Here is a 22,706-nt window from a genome sequence, read left to right as displayed (position 1 = left end):
AAATCTGGATAAGATTGAAACTATGTTATCTATAAAATATTTTAAACAAAAAAATTGAACCGACTTCAGAAAATAAATAAGGAACTCACTAAAAATTAAAAAATAATTCAAACTTAAGATTTTTATCTTATATATAAAAATGAATCGCAAAATATGTTCCTAAGCGCATAACTCAACAACGCCTGGACCAATTTGGCCAAATCTTTTTTTAAAATGTTCGTTGAAGTTCAGGGATGGTTTTTACGGCGAGAAAAATTAGAATTATTGCTGGAAAAACCCTAAAAATAACCCTTTTTGTTTGAATTTGTTTCGTGTATCAGTTGACAATTCATCTGTCATCTGTCAAAAGTCATCTGTAACAGACAACTTTTTTTTTTTTAATTTGATATGACTTGAACTCAAATCCTTTTAATCCGTACGAATTGTTTTATTTATTTAAAATTTTTTATTTGTTTAAAATTTAATTCAAATTTTAAATAAATAAAACAATTCGTACGGCTTAAAAGGATTTGAGTTCAAGTCATATCAAATTTAAAAAAAAAAGTTGTCTGTTACAGATGACTTTTGACAGATGACAGATGAATTGTCAAGTGATACACGAAACAAATTCGTATATCGTGTTTTGTGCAGAGTGTTTAGTTAGTTAGTGTTTGTTTAGTTCGTGATTAGTGAAAAAATAATTTATATTTGATATGCCTCCTATAAGACGAAGCAATTTAGGTAGAAGAACCAGAAATGCTATAAACCAAGCTAATTACCGATCTAATCGTACTGCACAAGAACGTGACGACGGAAATGAACGTGAAAGAATTCGGATATCACAAACGCGTGAAGCGCGAGCGCGACATTCAACTAATAATCGCGCAAGTTTGAATCCAGCTGCTTTCAGTTACGATGTGTCAATTGACTACAGTAACTACCAATGTGTTGTTATTGGTTCTATGAACTTGGTTTGCTCACACTGTAAGGCATTAAAATACTAAAACGATGCCAATGGATTGTGTTGCGCAAATGGTAAAGTGAAATTGATACCATTGGATCCACCACCAGAACCATTGTACTCATTGGTTTCAGGAATAGGAACAGATTCTATACACTTTTTGACACATATTCAACAATATAACAATTGCTTTCAAATGACTTCATTTGGGGCAACAAATGCAGTTCGGGAAAATTTTATGCCAACTTTCAAGGTATGTATTATAGCAGTTACTCATAATTATTTTAGCGAACAAAATTTTCTGTCACCAAAGTTAAGATGTGTTACTAATCTTCAATTTCTTAATCATTACGAAATATATCACTTAGTCATCATATTATATGGTGATTCAGTTTCAGTGACACTTTTATTATATTTTATATTTGATAGATATTAGTTAAAACTAAATATATACTTTTTAAGATCAAATATTATTTAAGTTTGATCATTGACAATCCATTAATTTATACCACACCATAATATTTTTTTTATTTACAGATACAAGGGCAAATATATCACAGAGCAGGTTCACTGTTACCAGTGTCAGATAGCGACAACAAATTCCTGCAAATTTATTTTATGGGCAATTCACCACAAGAAATTGATCTGCGTTGTGCACATAACAATTTAGTAAAAAGGTCTATTGTAGAACAATTACAAACTTTATTTCATCAACACAATCAATTGATTATATTGTTTAAAACTGCCCTGGATCTGATGCCATCCGATAATCACAAAATTGTAATCAGAGCTGATAAAACATCTGCAGGTCAACATACAAGACGTTTTAATGCACCAACTATTGATGAAGTTGCTATCGTTGTAGTTGGAGAAAACTTGGAATCCCGTGATATTGTTTTACATCGTCGAAATTTTCAATTACAACCTATAAAGGAAACACACCGCTCATATGATGCACTGCAATATCCCATTATATTTTGGCAAGGTGAAGATGGCTACGATTTATCAATAAAAATGATAAATCCCATTACAGGTAACTAAAATATTAGTTTAGCTATGGCGATAATATCTCAGTCACTATATTATGTATTTTAATTTTATATTTGAATGTTATTAAAACAAAATCTGTTTACAGGTTCTGAAACCAACAAAAAAGTCAGTTCAATGAACTATTATTCATACCGCCTAATGATTCGGGAAAATGCAGATAATCACATATTGAAATGTCGGCGATTATATCACAAATATGTTGATGACATGTATGTTAAAATTGAAACGGAGAGATTAACATTCATCAGGTTGAATCAAACCAAACTCCGATCTGAAGAGTATATTCACCTTCGAGATGCGATTAATACTGATGGAAATGCACAGAATGTCGGTCGGATGACTATTCTTCCAGCAACATACATCGGAAGCCCTCGGCATATGCACGAATATGCTCAAGATGCCATGTCGTATGTTCGTCATTATGGTACAGCAGATTTGTTCATCACATTTACATGCAATCCGCAATGGATAGAAATTAAGCAGGAGTTATTACCTGGGAAATCATCCATTGATCGTCATGATATTACAGCCAGAGTCTTTAGACAAAAGTTGAAATCTTTAATGAATTTCATCGTAAAACATAATGTGTTTGGTGAGACACGCTGCTGGATGTATTCTGTGGAGTGGCAGAAACGAGGATTGCCACATGCACACATTTTGATTTGGTTGGTTGAAAAGATAAGGCCAAATGAAGTTGATGCAGTGATATCAGCTGAAATCCCTAATGTACAAGTAGATCCTGGATTGCATGAGGTAGTTATCAAAAACATGATACATGGTCCCTGTGGAACTCTTAATCAAAATTCACCGTGTATGATGGATGGTAAATGTTCAAAACGATATCCACGGACATTAATATCGGAAACAATTACTGGTAATGACGGTTATCCATTGTATCGTCGCAGATCGACAGCAGACAATGGAAAATCAACAATTGTCAAATTAAATTAACAAGATATTGAAATAGATAATCGTTGGATTGTTCCATATTCACCCATTTTATCAAAGACATTCAAAGCACACATCAACGTTGAATCTTGCCATTCAGTGAAATCGATTAAATACATTTGCAAATATGTAACCAAAGGGAGTGATATGGCTGTGATTGGAATTGGTGCAGAGAATTCTAATGATGAAGTTACCCAATACCAAATGGGCCGCTATGTCAGTAGTAATGAAGCAATTTGGCGAATATTTTCTTTTCCTATTCATGAGAGACACCCTTCTGTTGTTCACTTAGCTGGGCATTTAGAAAATGGACAAAGAGTGTATTTTACAGCACAGAACGCAGTACAAAGAGCTGCTCAGCCACCATCTACTACATTAACCAGTTTTTTTGAGACATGCCAAAACGATGATTTCGCACAAACATTGCTATATTCTGAAATGCCAAAATATTATACCTGGAATCAATCCTCAAGGAGATTTATACGACGGAAACAAGGAAAACCAGTTCCAGGATATACAGATGTATATTCCACCGATGCGATTGGCCGGATTTATTCAGTACATCCAAGCAATGATGAATGTTTTTATTTACGACTGCTATTAGTCAATGTACGTGGCCCAACATCATTCCAACAGTTACGAACTGTTGATGGTGAATTGTGTGGATCCTACAGAGAAGCCTGTCAACGTTTGCAATTGCTTGAAAATGACGCTCATTGGGATCAAACTCTCAATGATGCTGTAATATCATCACACACTCATCAAATACGAACATTGTTTTCTATAATCATATCTACATGCTTCCCATCAAACCCAATTGATTTGTGGATGAAGTACAAAGATTATATGTGTGATGATATTTTGTATCAAATACGGAATAGAATGGGAAATCCAAATATACAAATCAGTGAAGAAATTTACAATGAAGCATTGATTTCAATTGAGGACATGTGCTTGATAAGGTCAAACAAACTATTAATTCAATTAGGCCTGACCGCGCCCAATCGTCCAATGCATGACGCTTTTAACCAAGAGTTGCATCGAGAAAGACTGTATGATCTCAACGCTTTGAAAGAATTACTTCAAACAAATCTTCCACTGTTAAATGAACAACAGAAGTATGTATTTGAAACTCTTATGAAAGTAACAAATGACGAAACTGGAGGGATTTATTTCTTAGATGCACCTGGTGGTACAGGAAAAACTTTTTTTATTTCATTAATATTAGCAACAATTCGCTCACAAAATAAAATTGCACTTGCACTCGCTTCGTCGGGAATCGCAGCAACTTTGCTTGAAGGTGGTCGAACAGCCCATTCAGCACTAAAATTGCCATTAAATATGCAAAGCAATGAAACTCCAACCTGCAACGTTTCGAAGAACTCTGCAATGGCAAAGGTTTTGCAGCAATGTAAATTGATTGTTTGGGATGAATGCACGATGGCACATAAAAAATCTTTGGAGGCTTTAGACAGAACCTTAAAAGATCTACGTAGCAATAATAACCGATTTGGTGGTGCAATGATTTTATTAGCAGGAGATTTTCGTCAAACATTGCCAGTGATTCCACGATCAACGCCAGCTGATGAACTCAATGCATGTCTAAAGTCCTCCAATTTGTGGAAACATGTTAAAGTACTTCATTTAAGCAAGAATATGCGTGTCGAGTTGCAAAATGACCAATCTGGAAACATATTCTCTAAACAACTCATTGACATTGGTAATGGCAAATTTCCTATAGACATGTTGACGGCTTGCTTTTGCTATGACTATAAACAAGTCCCAGGGGCAATCATTAAGTGTTTGTGGTATTAATCTAGAAAACCCATGTTTCTCACATGGTCAATTGTATGTTGCCTGTTCCCGTGTTGGAAAACCATCAGATTTGTTTATCTATGCGCCAGGTAATCAAACAAAAAACATCGTATACCACAAAGCAATATAATGATAATAATAATAATAATTATGATTCACATGATTAACAATAAAGCGATTACTTACTTTTCAATCCTTATATATGTTTTATTTAATTATTTTTTATTCACAACGCCCTATCACCAGGGTGATGGTTCTGTTCAGGAGAATTTTTTAAAATACGTAGGCACAAAAACTGCCACATTACAAATCTTTTTGACAGGACGAAGTCTGTCGGGTCAGCTAGTATTTTATAAAAACATTTTATTATATATTATTTTATTTAATATTACAATGAGTAGGCCAAGTAAAGTTTCAGCGTGTATGAGTAAAAATAGGAATAAAGAAACACTTATTGAAAATAAGAAACTCTTTAGCGAACCCCGGGATCGCATCTATGTTTTAACTAAACTAGAACAATAAAGAATTATTCTCCACGCCAGGAATCGAATCCGCGACCTCCGTTTGGAAGCTAAGTACTTTAACCATTACACCATAGAAGTACAATATTTCTACGAGATCTTACATGTTATAGTTAGTGCTTAAAAAGCAAACTTAATGGCTTTTGCACTGAGCGACTTCCGATTTTCCGCCACATCAGCTCAGAGATAATACTATACCCAAATATCTGATTATTTTAGATAAAAAATATGTGAAAACTTTGTACATGCCTTTGAAATTTGAGCGTTTCTCTCGATTTCACCCCATTACCTCCATCAGATCCTGACTTGGTTCCAACGGGACTACCTCGCAAGTACACTCTTTAGAATAAAAAACTAATTCTAATAATTGGTCCACAAATGACCAAGAAAACGGCGAACATACATTAAAAATAGCCGAACATAGAACCTCCTCCTTTTTCGAAGTTGGTTAATAATGATGAAATGGATGTTCTTTCTCCATTTCATTATTGTAGATGAGTTTTACCATCATGAAGCAAAGGAAAACACTAGAAAGTGTTTTAGATTCTAGAACTTTAGTATCAGCATTATTCAAAATGTATTTTTATTATATTTCCTCCAAACCAATAGGATAACAAATAGTTATTGTAATCCTTTGCACTTTTGTAAAGTGCAAAGTAGTTCGTAAAATATGGATTGTCACAATTAGGGTTCCCTGAATTTTATCTATCCGTCTGACAGTGAGAATTAAATAAGGTAATAGTAGTCATAGAAGAATATTTACCAACTGTTAGTAAGTTTTGTTGTAGAGGCTTTTATTACAATGACTGCAAATTTTCTGAAGTTTGTCCTTGCTGAACATTAGTGAATATCGATAAAAGGTATTTGTTCAAAATTCGACAATATGCTATAATAAACTCTTCATTATAATATCTTCTGTCAAGTATTTACTTAGATATATTATTAATTAGAAATATTTTAATGAAATTTTCCATATTTGTCTTATATAACTATAAAATATATAAAACATTTATTATATGTATTCTAAAATGTAAAAAGGAAACAATTATTATAAAATCAAATTATTAATTAAATTACGATAATTATTAATACACTGACACAGGTACTTCTTTATTCAAGGTTGTATGGTTCATAAATATGCTAATTGAATATTCGTAGCCGAACAAGAGAAAGTATTTGTGTACAAAGTTATTTATAAAATTATGTCCATGTACTAATTCTTTTCAACACAGTTTATAGATTTTATTTCGTCTAATTGTTCATTTTCCTCAGTTGTCAATACTGTAACATTATCAATAAATCAAACACTAATGCTGCATTTCATTAGTTGTTATGTATACTAAATAGTATTCGTTTTGTTACATTGGCCTTTAAATTCAGATCAGATTTGCCACTAAATATATTTAAACTAAGACCGAAGTATGACTTAAATTGTTCTTTATATTTTACATTAGTTCAGTTACGGATATGTTGATGTGTATTTAATTGTGTCATTTCCAGAGACTCTCAAGTTCTTAAAAATATTAGTGAAACTAAAAATCAAACAAGTAATGACAGTCTACAATAGTATACTATAGTACAATAGCTCAATAGTCCAAGAAATAAAGGAAATATTCATTGTAATTGGTCAGACATTAGCTGTCTCGATTTTCTACATATCTTGTCATACATATTGACTTATTTATATCTAAAATATATGTAATAACTAGCGTTGAGAACTATCGACTGAAAACAGTCGAAACAGTCGATAATTGCAAAACAGTCGAAACAGTCGATAGTCAAAAAAATAGAGGACGGTTCGACTGTTTTTTCCATTCGTCATGTGAGACGATGTTGGAATTCTTGTCTGTATAAATTGTGAGATAGGAAAGGACAGAGATAATTGCTTGGAGCAGTTAATTTTACATGTTTTTATATATTTTCCAAGGGTAGTACAAGCGAGATAGAGATGTATATATATTCATTCATGTGCTTACTTTAAAAAAGAAAAGGAAAAAAATTACTAATTTCTATTGACATAATAGAAAATAAATAATATAATTTTAAAGGAAGTTGCATTACTTTTATACTGAATGTTCTGTGGATTTGTAAAAAGGAATGGACTAATAACATCACAAATATTTTATCGTGTTTTAATATATTTATCGCTATTTTTAAATAACATAGTATAATGAATATAAATAGTACAATACAACTTAAATAAAACCTTAATTTGATTATTGAAAAATTTAATCCATGACGAACTTAAAAATGATCGTGTAATAACTGCCAGACCCTTTTTAAATAAAAGTTTCATTTATTTTTGAGCGGAAAATTTTTTAAATTACTGTTCAGGAATATTATCATGTTCAACTATTCCCCCTGAGGCGATTTCTTCGATCGTTAATTTTTGCTCAGATTTCGAAAAAAACTCGTTCCGAGGGGACAGATGTTGCGGGTATAGAAGAATATTTTATGAGCAAATGATATAATTCAGGTAGTGTCATTTTATGGGCTTGCCAAAAAATCCAGTGGGTTTTCTAAACGCCCAATAAATGGCATTTCCAAATACTGTTTAATTTGTAAAGTTGCTGCAGTAATTACTTCTTTTATTCTAGCCATTTTTTAATCAAAATATCTCCAGATATCAATACTTTCTTGTAGTTGTATTGAAGTAGTTGTGTCTTGAACTTCGAGTTGTGGAACTATATTTGTATTTTTTAGTTAGAGTTAGAGTAGAAGATACTTATTTGTGATAACTTTTTGTATCGCCTCAGCATTATTTACAATAACAAATCCTGCTTTTGTAAATCTAGGATCTAAAAATGTGGATTTCCCGCATATCGTGTTGATTTCTAAAATTATCAGTCTTTTATTGATGATATCTAATAGACAATTTTATATTTTTTCCCCTATTCACTTGTTAAAATCCTGGATTTTATAGAATGTTGCAGTCTTCTTATTAAGGGTATAATTAAAGACATTGTGGGATATCTTTCACCAGATAACTCGGTGGCCAATATTTCAATTTCAATTTCAATTCATCAACAAATAAAAACTGTGGTGCTCTTCTTAATAGCCATCAAAATAATTGTTTTATATGAAACTAGAGTTTTCCTATCTGAAAATGTATTTATTACAAATATTTAATATATTTTATTCGTCTCTTTACCGTTAGTAAAAGAATAATATTTTAAAAGAAAAATCATTTTTTTGAAAGAAAGTTAATAATTTAAAAGACATTTAACAACTGCTAATGCAGAAATTTCTTCAAATCTTTTGGAACCGATATCATTTCTGAAACCGTTGGAACCTAATTTTGGTTTTCAGGATTTTAGGAAAAAAGTTTTGACAAACAAACGCTTGGATAAAAATTGTGAAAGTTTATCAAAAAAATATTACCTATTATACCAGCCCAAAGTATTACCTATTATGCCAGTCAAAAGTATCTTACTATTTATCATTTACAATTTAATTTTTTTGTCCTCGAAAACTAGCGTTTCAAAATGCTGCTATATTAATTTACAATATATAGTTATTCACAAGCAAACTACAAAAACATAAAACCACATATATTACATATAAATCTGTATAAGCATAAATTCGGCGCATTATTTTCAAGGTCGCGCCTAATACGACGCAGCCACCTTGTTAAAAATCAGTCGAATGAACTAGTAGAACCGAAAATAGTAACTATAAGTAAACGACTGAAACAGTCGATAGTAAATAGTAATAAAATCAGTCGGACCGAAAATAGCGGCTGAAAACAGTCGACTGAAAACAGTCACTAGTAAAAAAAGTCGAACCAAAAATAGCGACTGAAACAGTCGAGAGTAAAAAGTAGTTAATTATTAAACAGTCGATAGTCGATTTCAGTCGATTGTTCCCAACACTAGCAATAACATAGTTATACGGATACGTTGGAATATAATGGAATTATTAATTTATACCAAAACTGCTCATTCAGTAGATAATCTAGTATCTATTCAATAAGTGTTTTATTAATCTTCAGTACACATTACACAATACTGTTTTTATATTACTTATGCTAAATAGTTATACCTCGGCATGTATATTATGGAAGATGACAATGAAGATGAAATTATGACTTCTTAAAAGAGTTAAAACAGTTTTAGTACAATATTTTTAATTCTTGTCCTGATATAATTTTTTTTAACAAACATTTTTTCCGTTCAAAATTTTTTATAATGTTGATTCAATGCTATATTTTACATAATTTCCTTTTCTTTTCCTTTATATTGTCTGAAGATCAATTAATGAGATCTGTCATCGCATGTCACAATTAAATTTTAATTCTGGGAATTATGGGTAACCGTTTTAGAAAGACATCGAGATGTTTAGAAGCAATAGGCACTTTTTACTCTTTTATTAAGCTCAATTCTTTCCTTAGTAATAACGATTTACGTAGAATTTCAAAAAATATCATATTGGTAAATATTCTCTCCCTTTCATCTTCATTGCCTTCATATAAAACTATAGAGTTTTAGTCTTTTTCCAGTTTATAATAACATAGAATAGAAATATTAATAACATTCATAATCATCAAAATCTATTCAAACCAAAATAAAATAATATAAAGGTCTTATAATAAGATCATAGTATTATAAGATATACAGTTAATATTATTTATTAGGACCAAATACAAAGGATCCAACTAACGATCCAAATATACCAAAAGCAAAAGAAGAAACGGCTAGCGATGGCAAATAACGAAGCCCGATAAAATACAAGTGCACCAGTGAGATTTAATTCGTTTTGCCGTTTTGTTGTAGCCGGCATGCACAGTGAAAAGTCGGTTTTGTTTCCGTTTCCATATCATAGCCGGATAATTTGTTTTATTGTAACTTCGACTGTAACTGAAAAAATAAAACGGGTCAAACTTTTTTCGAGCGTGCAGTGAAGCTTTTCACGACCAGTGAATATGCGGATGCTGTTTTTAAGGTCGGATATGCAATTTTTCCAGTCGCAGATCGTTCTATCGTGACCTGTTCGTGATTTTTTTTGTTTTTCTGGAAATCTGACTGTTAACGAAGCTTTTTTGGTAATGTACATTTTGTGTAACAAAGTAATGTAATGTAACAACACAATTAATTAGGATAGTAAATGATCAATTACGTTTATATATTAGGACAATTAAATTACATTTTGGCACATAAACTATAGCCCACAACGCCACTGCTACGATTACTGACTTTTTGCTTCTTGAATATTGAGGAGCTCTAGTTACAACAAAAAGCACAGAGCTAGTACCAATATCGATCTACTGAAGAGAAGAAATTTGACCAACGCATAAATTTGGAGATTTGAACATGCAAATTGGTCTTCAAGACCTCGAAATAATTATAATGGATAAAAATAATTTCTAATATATAGAGAGAAATTAATTTTGCATGATATTGAAGATAATAATCAAAAAAATTAGGAAAATATTGAACACATACAGACTAAAACTTAGAAGAAATCTTTGCTTATCTTTAATTATGGAATATTTTAAATATAAGCAGAATTATTTACACTTTGTTCGAAAATATAAAATTTAAAAATTACACATGGCTAGAATGTTAAATAAGACTCAGTATATATTTATATTATCTAATTTTTTACCCAGTTTTTCTAATAATTAACCACATACTAATCGGCTTAATGAAAATTTTGCGTCCCTTTTTGATGAAAACGGGAGAACCGAGGGGCTTGAAAATTGGCACGATTTAAGCTTATACGGAGGAAGAATTTTTAGGTCTAAAGTTTTTCCGTTATAAGGCTATACTGCTCTATAAATAAGTAAATTTCAATAACATAAAATACACCCAAATCAAGCAAGCCGTTTCTTTTGTCTCTAAATGAACTACGGATGGAATTATAAATTATGATGTAAATTTGCAGCGACATACCGAAAAATGCAGTCAGAGCAATATAAATTAAAAAATTCCAGAATAACAAGAATCATCTGTGCCCTGTTAACAAGGTGTATCTATTTATACAAGCAAATTTTTCAGATTTATAATATAAATTTAGAGCATGTTATATGGCTCGGTGAATGGCGGTAGGTCGAAATAAAACAGTGGTTGTTTATATGGTGTGGCCGTTATTTATTGGCAATAATATAAAATGTGGAAAATACAAATAGATAAAACAGAAGGCTGGCAGCGGTGTTACCTGGAGACGAGACTTGGGCAATCGATGATGGCACATCTGAACTGAACTATGTTTAGTGAGTGAATTAATGAAAGTACCGTTCAGTAATATCTCAGATAAACGTCTCGGAATTGCCGGATATTCGTGATCGTGTACTGAGACATAGATGGCGCTACTAGAAATAAATACGTTTGTTTTTTAGTTAGCCATAAGCCTCAAACAATGTCTATACAAATTTGACAGCTGTCGGATGCTTGTGAATTATAGTATTTTGAGTGAAGCAACTTTGTTATTGTGAAAGAAATGGATCCAAAGGACTGGACAGCACACGATGAACCCGATCCAAAGCGCGGGAAAATGCAACAATCGGCTGCCAAGTTTAGGGCGTCTGTATTTTGGGATGCGCATGGAATAATTTTCATTTACTACCTTGAAAAAGGACGGACCATCAACAGGGACTATTACATAGCGTTATTGAACTGTTTGAAGGACGAAATCGCCGAAAAACGGCCGCATTTGAAGAAAAATAAAAAGCTGCTTCACCAAGACAATGCACCTTCTCACAATCAGTGAAACCGATGGCAAAAATCCATGAATTGGGCTTCGAATTGCTTATTTATCGACCGTATTCTCCAGATCTGGCCACCAGCGACTATTTCCTATTCTCAGATCTTAAAAGAATGCTCGCTGGGAAGAAATTTTCGTCGAATGAAGAGATGATCGCCGAAACTGAGGCCTATTTTGAAGCAAAGGACAAATTGTACTACAAAAAAAGGTATCGAAAAGTTGGAGGGTCGCTATAATCAGTGTATCACCCGTGAAGGGAATTATGTTGAATAAAAAAAAACTAATTTTGCCAAAAAAATGTGATTTACTATGGTAGGCCGGGGACTTTTCAATTGACGTGTTAGTGGCGCTACTGGAATCCCGCCCGTGTATAACATACGGGATTATATTTCTGGTTATTTTGTAAACCGTTATTCCACGATGTAAAATTTGACATGCCTGAAGGTTGCTACATAAATATAAATCAATTAATTTTTACAGGACGGTCCCCCTACTGTTGCGATAGTCGCGTGTTTGAATCTTATTGGGGCATGGTCGTAAACTTATGTTTGTGATTTTTTATTATTTATGATTGTCCTAGGCAAGAATGTAAAATCCGACAAGGAAATTATCCCAGTCACGCCAGTAACCGGCATTTTCCTTTAAATTTTATTGGCATTATATATTAAATGTAAAAAATACATTAATACGTTAATTGAATTTCTTATTTGTTGGTGAGTTTTTAGTCCTTATGTGGAACACAAGCCCAAGTAAAAACCAGTAGGTTAACGAAAGTCATAGAAGTCAAATTATAGGCGAGTTACCAGTAGTGGTGAGATTCTAGAATATTACATAAAAAGCTAAATAAATAAATTTACTGGTAGGAAAAAATATAACTTATATGACTTTTATTTTAAAAAATTGAACAGTGGTATAAATTAGTAAAGAACGATGCAATTTTACTTGAAAATGTAGTTTAATAAATAGTTCCTTTATAAAATGAGCGTAGTTTTTTTTATTTATTTTATTAATGTTTCTCAATATATATTTAAGGTGAAAAATATGTGTAAAAGATAAAAATTATATCAATACACAAATAAAGTAATGAAAATATGTACATAATGTGAAACTATATGCATATTTTGCCTAGATACAACACATGGGACAAATAGAAGAAATAATGAATTATTAAGAGTAATTTGGTAAATATTTTAAACCACTGATAAATACTAAGATATTTAACGATTAATGCAGTAGGATATGTATCTATATGTCAATTTATTCTATGAACCTTTAATCAATTATTATAGCTATTTACTTTATAGACCTAGGTTTTGAGAAGTAAAATTTTGTTTAATGATTATAAATACATTACTTCAATATAATTTCTATGCTGTAAAAAATAAAGTGCCTAATTATGTTCATTATTAATTTAGTTTATACACGAATATGTATTACTTATTAAATGCGTTTTATAAATATTCAACAAAATTATTTTAATAATAATTGCGATATTTAACATAAGATTATTGTTACCCGAAATAATAAAAAACAAAGCGTGTTTCATTGTTCTTCTTGGTTGTTCTTGGGCATTTCATTTTCTTATAATATTGTAAACAATGGCCGAAAATAATCATTTACTAGCCAGATATGGCGCTGTTCAACGATCCGTAAGTAAATCCACTCTGGACCAGCGTAATTACCGTCGTACAATGGCAATTTCTCATGGACCGTTCTTGGACTGAGTTCTATTCAGTTTCTTCCACTCTGTAATAAGTTGGGGCTTAGTTGCAGCTCGGTTTTGATGAAGTTTCCGCTGAACTTTGTCGGCAAAAAGTCAGCCATTGCCGAAAGTTACCGTAACAATACATGGCTACGAAATTAGACTCTTCGGGACGGGGGACGGAGATAGATTGTATGCTGATGATTATTATAGAGTGAGTACGTCAACATACATAACCCCAAGTGTAGTATTTCAGTTGTAAGATTTTGTAAAGTCACGTTATTACCATTATCATAAAAAACTTTTATTTAAAATTAATTGAATTTAAATCAGTTTTATTATTTTATGCCCAATATGCCATTGACCAACATCTCGGAAATATAATGGTCATACAGCGTGTTAGTATATGAAAGTGTTTGGTTTTTCACTCGACTGATCCCCATTTATATTATATCTTAAATTTCCAGCATTAAGGAATTACAGGTCAATATATCCTACTAATTTCACTTTATGTATGTCAGAATACATTGACAGTATAAATATTTTGTTTCTATCTCATCTACTCCATTACATATTTCTTTATAAAATATTTACATATGGTATGCATTTTAATAAAGTCTGGTAATTACCAATTCATGTAAGAATAAGTTACAAAATGATGATATAAGTAAGTGAAATAAAAATAGATTCATAGATAGGGAAATATAGATGCGAAGCAGTAGGATTTATGTCTTCAGGTTAGCTTTTGGAAATTAAATATAATACTTGTTTTTAGATCTACAATATGAAGGTCTTTCTCATAGTCGGAAAGTCAGAACTTCTATACCTGTACATTGCAGCTGAAGAAAGGCTTGAGGAATTGGGAGATAAACTTTAGAACATCATGGATATTAATTACTTGGACCTACAATACGAGGGAGTAAGTTAGCCAAGAGCTTATGATAAGAAGGGTTAAAATGGTAGGAATTGATAAGATGAACCAGTTTCATTGAAGGCCACAACTTGGTGTAAGGAATGAAGCAAAATAACATAACACGTCAATTGAAAAGTCCCCGGCCTGACACACAGATGGCGCTACTAGAATTAAATCCATATGTGTTTTAGTTAGCCGTAACCCTCAAAAGATTCGCGTATAAATTTGGCAGCTGTCGGATCATTAGTTTGTGAGTTATAGCATTTTGAGAGAAGCAACTTTTGTTGTTGTGAAAAAAAATGGATAAAAAGAAATTTCGCGTCTTGATAAAATATTGCTCTTTGAAGAAAAAATGTTGAAGAAAAAACTTGGCTAGATGTCGAGTTTCCGAACACTGCCCCAGGAAAATCAGCCATCAAGGTTTGGTATGCTAAGTTAAGACGTGGTGAAATGAGCACTGAAGACGGTGAACGCAGTGGACATTCACAAAATTCACAAAATGATTTTGAATTACCGTAAATTGAAATTGAATGCAGTAGCAGACACACTGAAGATATCAGCTGAAGGTGTACATCATATCATTCACAAATATTTGGGTATGAGAAAACTATGTGCAAAGTGGGTACCACGTGAGCTCACTTTCGGCCAAAAGCAACCATGAGTTGATGACTCGGAGCAGTGTTTAAAGATGATAAAGCGTAATAAACCCGAGTTTTTGCGTCGATGTGTGATAACGAATGAAATATGGCTTCATCATTTCACTCCGAAGCCCAATCGACAGTCATTCGAGTGGACTGGACGCGGTGAACGCGCTCCGAAGCGTGGGAAAACGCAGCAGTCGTCCGGTAAGGTTATGGCGTCTGTATTTTGGGATACACATGGAATAATTTTCATTGACTACCTTCAAAAAGGAAGGACTATCAACAGCGACTATTACATAGCGTTATTCGATCATTTGAAGGACGAAATCGCCGAAAAGCGGCCGCATTTTAAGAAAATAAAAGTGCTACTTCACCAAGACAATGCACCGTGTCACAACTCAGTGAAAACGAGGGCAAAAATCCATGAGTTGGGCTTCGAATTGTTTCCTGATTCACCGAATTCTCTAGATCTGGCCACCAGCGAATATTTCCTGTTCTCAGATCTCAAACGAGTGCTCGCTGGGAAGACATTTTCGTCGAATGAAGAGGTGATTGCCGAAAGTGAGGCCTATTTTGAAGCAAAGGACAAATCGTACTACAAAAATGGTATCGAAAAGTTGGAGGGTCGCTAAAATCAGTGTATCACCCTTGAAGGGAATTATGTTGAATAAAAAAAATTAATTTTGCCAAAAAAATGTGTTTTACTATGGTAGGCCGGGGACTTTTCAATTGACTTGTTACATAACTAAGTATATTTGACGCTTTTTAAAATTTGTGTAATGTCAGTTTTTCTTCAATCATAATTATCACCGTGTTCCCTACATGTCCATTTATAGACTTCTCGACTGAAACTTTGTTATATAATCTGTCCATAACTGCGCTTTATATTCTATTATGCTATAAAACTTTTATTTAGCATTTGATATCGAAACAATCTTTTAACTATAAGTTTTAATAAGAAAACTGTAACTTTTAGACGCAATTTTCTTTTCAATGAAAACTTTATGTTCCTTACAAATATTGCTTTATTGGAATTTGTTTTGCACAAATTTAACACAATAAAATATTTCATTAGGTTATTCTGTAAACAAGTATAGATAAACAAATTTGTTTTTGTGAAAACAATTTTTATCATGAATATAATGCCTTCAACTTTAATACACCAGCACAAATATACTTATGTCATGATCCTCTAATATGTTAGAAAACTATTCATTTGTTCCAGATATTGGTTTGATGAAAGGATAATGTACAGCAAGGAAAGCAGATTTTGCAGGAAATCCACAAATACAGATAGATTTAGCCACAGTTCTTTAATGTACAGATGCTTCATAATACTAAAATCCAACTGAGAAAGTTAACTTTTTGTTTCAGACTTTTTTAGAAGCAAAAAAGAACGGGGAAAATTTTTAAACGCAATTTGATATAACAGATACTAAATATACACCTACACCACTTAGAAGTACAAAAATTAAAAGGTGTAAATGAGAATACCACTATTAATTGGAGTTAAGTTATATAAATATGATATTAAATAAATACTATTTATTCACCAGATATAACTTACTAAAATAAAATTTATATATATATATATATATATATCAGTCAGATATATCTGGAATATATAGAAATATTTTAATATAAATAATAAAATATAATAGCATTTTCAATTACCCTATTTGACGTTTTATCTATGCAAGGGAGATAATAAAAACACTTTCGAGCGAACAAAAGAACTGTTGGAGTAATAAAGCTCAATATCCTGCAATTTATTTTCGTGAAGCAAAAGCCAACAAAAATTGTAATATCCTGGCAACTAAAGAGACAGCAAAACATCATCGTATAAGTGCTTAAGGATCTTTCGTTCTTTCTATATACTTTTTTTTATTACTTACACTTTTATGTTCTTCGTATATGTATATATTATATATATCACATAATAAATATTTTTATATCTCATATAAGTTTCTCAACCGTAAAATTATGAGTTTCCTTTTATTTTTATTAAAAACTGTCATGGTAAACAACGATAAAAATATTATTTCGTAGAAAATAATCTATTCAGTAATTGTAGTTCCCTTTTTAGGTTTCATAAAATAATTTGCATGGGTATAAAGCACGATTGCTGCTTTCATTGGTTATACTGCTATATTTGCCGTAGGAAAAAACCCAGGAAGAAAATAAAATTAAATCATAAAATTTGTTTCAAAATATCTAGTGAGTGAAAAAACATCGTGCCATCCGCTGTATATGGCATTTGAAGCTAACGTCAATTTTTTGAAACTAAAAACCCTATATAATGATATTAGTAATGCACGGTACACAATAGAATGATGCGTAAGTTACGCTATCAAGCTGTACTAAGACTGTAATCGTTATTTTGTAAACCCTGTACGTTCGGGTCATATCGGAATTAGCATTTGGGAATGATCGACTGCTCCCACCGATTCATTCATTATCGCCATGTGATCCTCGGTTTCGACGCTGCATCCGATTGGGATAGATCGCTGAGAGCATATTTATAATAATAAGAGCCATAACAATTGGTTTTAAAAATGATCCAAACAAAAATGCTAAAATGTCCAACATTAAGAACTCTTTGATTTTTTTATTGATTTTATTTAAATTATTTGGAATAAATCTATTGAAATAAATATTACATTTATAGAGAGAATTTGGTGAGTCAATTTTGCAACATAATATATCCGTCTTTATAATCCATTATATCAACTAAGTTTATGAAAATACATTTACAGTACGTTAGCCACCAGTTAGAGGTAGTCAATTCATTAATGGAGTTTGTTCGTCAAGAATAATAGCAAAAATTGCAGTCACTGGTAAAAATTAGAAAATAAAGTTGAAATTAAAAAAAAATTGATAAAAGCGATGAGAATAAAATCAAAGATCATTTGATAGCAGTAGTAACTATTGATATGAGTTTGCAGAATGCTAGAGTGGTAGAGAATAATACTCTTATAAGGATAGATGTGCTGACAAGAGCCGATTTAAATCGTATTATAAAAACATATAATACTAATTGCCAAAAACACCCCAATTATTTAACGGCTACTACTCTCAAGGTAGAAGAATGGAACGAGGGAAAGAATCATGCTTTTCTATTATTTAAAAAAGCTAATAAGTTCATGTTTCGTAGAGTGATGTATTGACTAATAATGTAATTACTTTTATAGATTAGATATAGCTAAAAAGATTCGTAGATAGTAGATCTAACAACAACATTAAAAATAACTTATATGTTAGTAATTATATGTTATAATTTATTTGATATCACTACTCATTCAAAGCTAACAGACATGAATCTGAAGAAGAAAAGGCAAAAGAAGTAAAAGGGTATGAAAGTAAAAGTTCTTAAACATTTACGCTGTGTGTCTTGCAGATACAAATATTATCTCCAATCTTGCTTGACGCTAGACTTGATTTCAGTGAACTTAATAAGTATTTCGATAATCTTGAGCAGGTTATTATAAAATGTTCTATTAATTTTTCTTAAATCCAAATAAAATTTTATAATTGAATATGTGTTTTTATAATTTTTATTTACTTATTTACTTTTGTAATTTTGCACTCAAAAATGTGCATTTATTATTCTTTAGTTAAAATAACAATCAAGTCTACATACATATTATATTAACGTACTTCCATTTATGTTTACAATTTGACAATGGTATTAGTGTTTATATGAGCAATTTATTTATGCTATTACTACAAAAAAATGGAGTTGTTAAATATTACCTTAATTGTTGAACTATATTAATGTCTATAAATCAAAAACAGTATTTAAACATATTTAATATTTGAACACATTTAAATAAAACCAGATTAAGATATTACTATTGTAATCCGAGTCTCTGAATTTTATCCACAACTGACTGTTGTATATTAGACGAATCACCTCATTCGGTCCATATGAAAGAAAGAAAATCTCTATTAACGAATATTTTATAAAAAATGAACTATACTACTCATAATGGGATGTTATGTGGATATTTCAAAGTTGTCTCCACGCTCATGTTTCAACAAAAGGGATTGACAAAGTTTCCATGTTTTATATGTGGGTAAAGCAATATGGACAGCAGAGCAATCGGTAAGACATATAAGAAAAATGATAATAAGCCTATTGCATAAATATTATTACCGGTATTATTACATCGCAAAAAGATTCTCCTAACACTACTACAGAAAATTATATTTCGGTTAGTAGGTTGCTTGTACAAGCTTTGACATTCATACCATATTGATAAGATAGTGGTGATATTTGTGTAGGAAGTTTCCTTCGTTTGTCATTTATCAGAAAATAAATTGAGCAGCATATTCGTGAATTGATTGTTTGGTTTTAGACGATTCCATTAAAATGACGAGTATAAATGAAAGTTTGTTTGGCTATCAATAGTGGCTAACGAAATGGTAAAAGAAAATGGGTTCCTTAGTACAACAAAGAGATGAGAAAATGATTCAACTGGTGACTATTTTTAGTCACTTGACTGGTAAAAATAAAATGAATCACATTGGTGAAAAGTCTGTGCAAGAAAGTTTAAAGAGAAAAGGTGAAAAAAGGTTCTCATTTTAGTAAGTGATACATGTTTTAGTAAGTAAAACATAATAGCTTAACAAAAAAATATTTAATTTTTTAACTGTCGTATTTAGCGTCATATTGTAACATAAAATACGACATCAGTAGACAAGCAAGGCGAGTATGGGATAAATACATAACAATTGAAAAGTCCCCGGCCTGACACATGAATGAAAAGCTGGATGGATAAAAAGGAATTTTGCGTGTTGATAAAATATTGCTTTTGAACGGAAAAATACAGTTGAAGTTGAACTTAGCTTGATGCCGAGTTTCCGGACACTGCCTCAGGAAAATCAACCACCACGGTGAATGCAGTGGGCGCCCAGAGGTTGCTACCGACGAAAACATTGAAAAAATCCCCAAAATGATTTTGAATTACCGTAAATTGAAATTGAATGAAATAGAAGACACTAGAAAGTTATCAACTAAACGTATACATCATATCATTCACGAATATTTGGGTATCAGAAAGTTCTGTGTAAAGTGGGTGCCGCGCAAGCTCACTTTTGACCAAAAACAAGGACGAGTTGATGATTCGGACCAGTGTTTGAAGATGATCAAGCGTAATAGACCCGAGTTTTTGCTTCGATATGTGACAATGGATGAAACATGGCTCTATTATTTTACTCCAAATCCAATCGACAGTCATCCGAGTGGACTGCACACGACTAACCTGCTCCAAAGCGTGGGAAAAGGCAACAGTCGGCTGGCAAGGTAATGAGGTCTGTATTTTGGGTTGAGCATAGAATAATTTTCATTGACTACCTTGAAAAAGGAAGGACTATGAACAGCGACTATTACATAGCGTTATTGGACAGTTTGAAGGACGAAATCGTCGAAAAACGGCCGAATTTGGAGAAAAAGAAAGTGCTTCTTCACCAATACAATGCACCGTGTCACAAGTCAGTGAAAACGATGGTAAAAATCCATGAATTGGGCTTCGAATGGCTTCCTAGACTACCGTATTCTCCAGATCTGGCCCCCAGCAGCTATTTCCTGTTGTCGTATCTCAAAAGAATACTCGGTGGGAGGAAATTTTCGTCGAATGAAGAGGTGATCGCCGAAACTGAGGCCTAAAAATGGCATCGAAAAGTTGGAAGGTCGCTATAATCAGTGTATCACCCTTGAAGGGAATTATATTGAATTAAAAAAACTAAGGTTGCCAAAAAAATTTGTTTTACTCTGGTAGGCCGGCGACTTTTCAATTGACCTGTTAAGTATATATTTCCCAAATTAAAATAAAATTAAACTACTTAAGCTACATTTAAGAGTTGCACTTTATACAATACAAGTGTGTGGTTTCATTTGATTCAATCTTCTGATTTTCTGCATGTGATCCAGCAGCCGCTTTACTTCCACGTTGGTGTGATATGGTAACCTTGTGCTTTCAGGCGATATATTGATTTTATCATGGTGCAGCTCTTCGCTGGTTACGAGCGATAAGCGTTGGTAATTAATCGTTTTAGAACCTTTTTGTCAGCGTTTGCTTTACTGATTACTGGTTGTTTTGAAGTTTTAGTGCAACCCCAAATTTGCATCCCAGAGGTCCAAATTGGCTTTATAATTGACTAATATAATTAAAATCTCTTCCATTTTAGGTCATGTTGAGAGTCTTCTGACTAACCAGTACAATTGCTTGATTTTGAGTATGATCTGCTCTGGTTTTTGTTTAACATGATGTTTCCAATTTAATCTACCACCAAAATGGATGCCGAGCTGTCTAGGTGACTCTGCTTGAGGAATCCGTCAAGTGATATAAATAAATTTTTGTTATTTCACCGCAATGCAAAATGGACAAAATAACATGGACAGATTCGAAGCTATTACCTGTATATCCAGTTTCTAGTACGTTTGTAGATCGTGTTGACAGTGACTTGTATATCTTGTACAGTACAGTATAGCACAGAGTTATATATTTTGCCACACAGTGTCTTCGGAAAAACTATACTGATACATGATGCTGAAAAAACTATTATGAAATAAGGTAAATTCATGTACACATTTTTACGAACATTTTATTTCGATCTGTGTAATTCTAATAAGGTTGGCACTTAAAACATATCTATTTTTGTTAGATATTTCATATATAGCAGATAGGAGAGATTTTTCCTAAAGCATTAAACTACTATTTGTATTCTGTTTTTATTAATTTCCTATTTAAAATGTAACCTAGATTCCATGGCTGATATAAATTAAGAAACGCTCGCTGAATATTGAAATACAGATGAACAAGAATAAGCCCGAAGTTTACTTTTGAGATATGCTGTGTTGGCTTAACTCGTTCGGTAAGTCGACGATGGAAATCCGTTCTATTCAGTGGAACATCTTCGCAGATATTTGGTTTTGCTTAGAGGAAATTGAATTCGTTATGTTGGTCCATGTAAAGTACATTTTTATATTTTGTCTACGTTTTTAATAATTATCTACGTGCTTTGAATCCTATATTATGTACTTTTTATATTTCATAATATATAAGAGTAATAAAAGAGCAAACAAGCAATCATAAATTTCGTATGTATGTTTTTTATTCAGCTTTGTATAGAAGTAAGTAAAATGTTGATAATCACGGTCAACAACTGGGATTCCCAATGAGATATGATTTTTATTCAGCGTGATAAATATACTAAGGGAAAATATATAGTAACAAGAAACATATCCACACATAAGTCCACCCAATGACACAACCAATGTACATCCTAGATGATATCGAATATAATGCCGATAGCAATTTTAATAAATATAAATTTGTTTTAAGCTCGCGGAAGAAAAAAGAATTAGAATGCTGTCCGGTGTATTAGAATATGTAACCAAAACAGCTAACAAAATTTGATTTGGGTTGGTACTGATGGGTCGAACATGGTTGCCAAATTTCCAATAAATTAT

At 32.0% G+C, this 22,706-nt stretch overlaps 2 protein-coding genes across 5 annotated transcripts in view; one reads left to right on the top strand and one right to left on the bottom strand.

Annotated features, from left to right (window-relative positions):
* LOC143190643 (disks large 1 tumor suppressor protein) overlaps positions 1–22,706 on the bottom strand; it is a 676,624-nt gene that overhangs the window by 398,962 nt on the left and 254,956 nt on the right. The gene's annotated exons all lie outside the window — the stretch shown is intronic.
* On the top strand, positions 1,066–2,944 carry LOC143190646 (uncharacterized). Its single transcript, XM_076395138.1, has 3 exons — positions 1,066–1,193; positions 1,478–1,973; positions 2,076–2,944. The coding sequence occupies exons 1-3, from the start codon at positions 1,137–1,139 to the stop codon at positions 2,939–2,941; spliced, it is 1,419 nt and encodes a 472-aa protein (XP_076251253.1). The 5' UTR covers positions 1,066–1,136; the 3' UTR covers positions 2,942–2,944.

Source organism: Rhynchophorus ferrugineus, unplaced genomic scaffold (genome assembly GCF_030347505.1).
Source record: "Rhynchophorus ferrugineus isolate W39M unplaced genomic scaffold, kcgeb_rfMv2 rfM2, whole genome shotgun sequence".
Lineage (NCBI taxonomy): Eukaryota > Metazoa > Arthropoda > Insecta > Coleoptera > Curculionidae > Rhynchophorus > Rhynchophorus ferrugineus.
The sequence above is the reverse complement of the archived record's forward strand: the minus strand, read 5'-3'. Positions and strand labels throughout refer to the sequence as shown.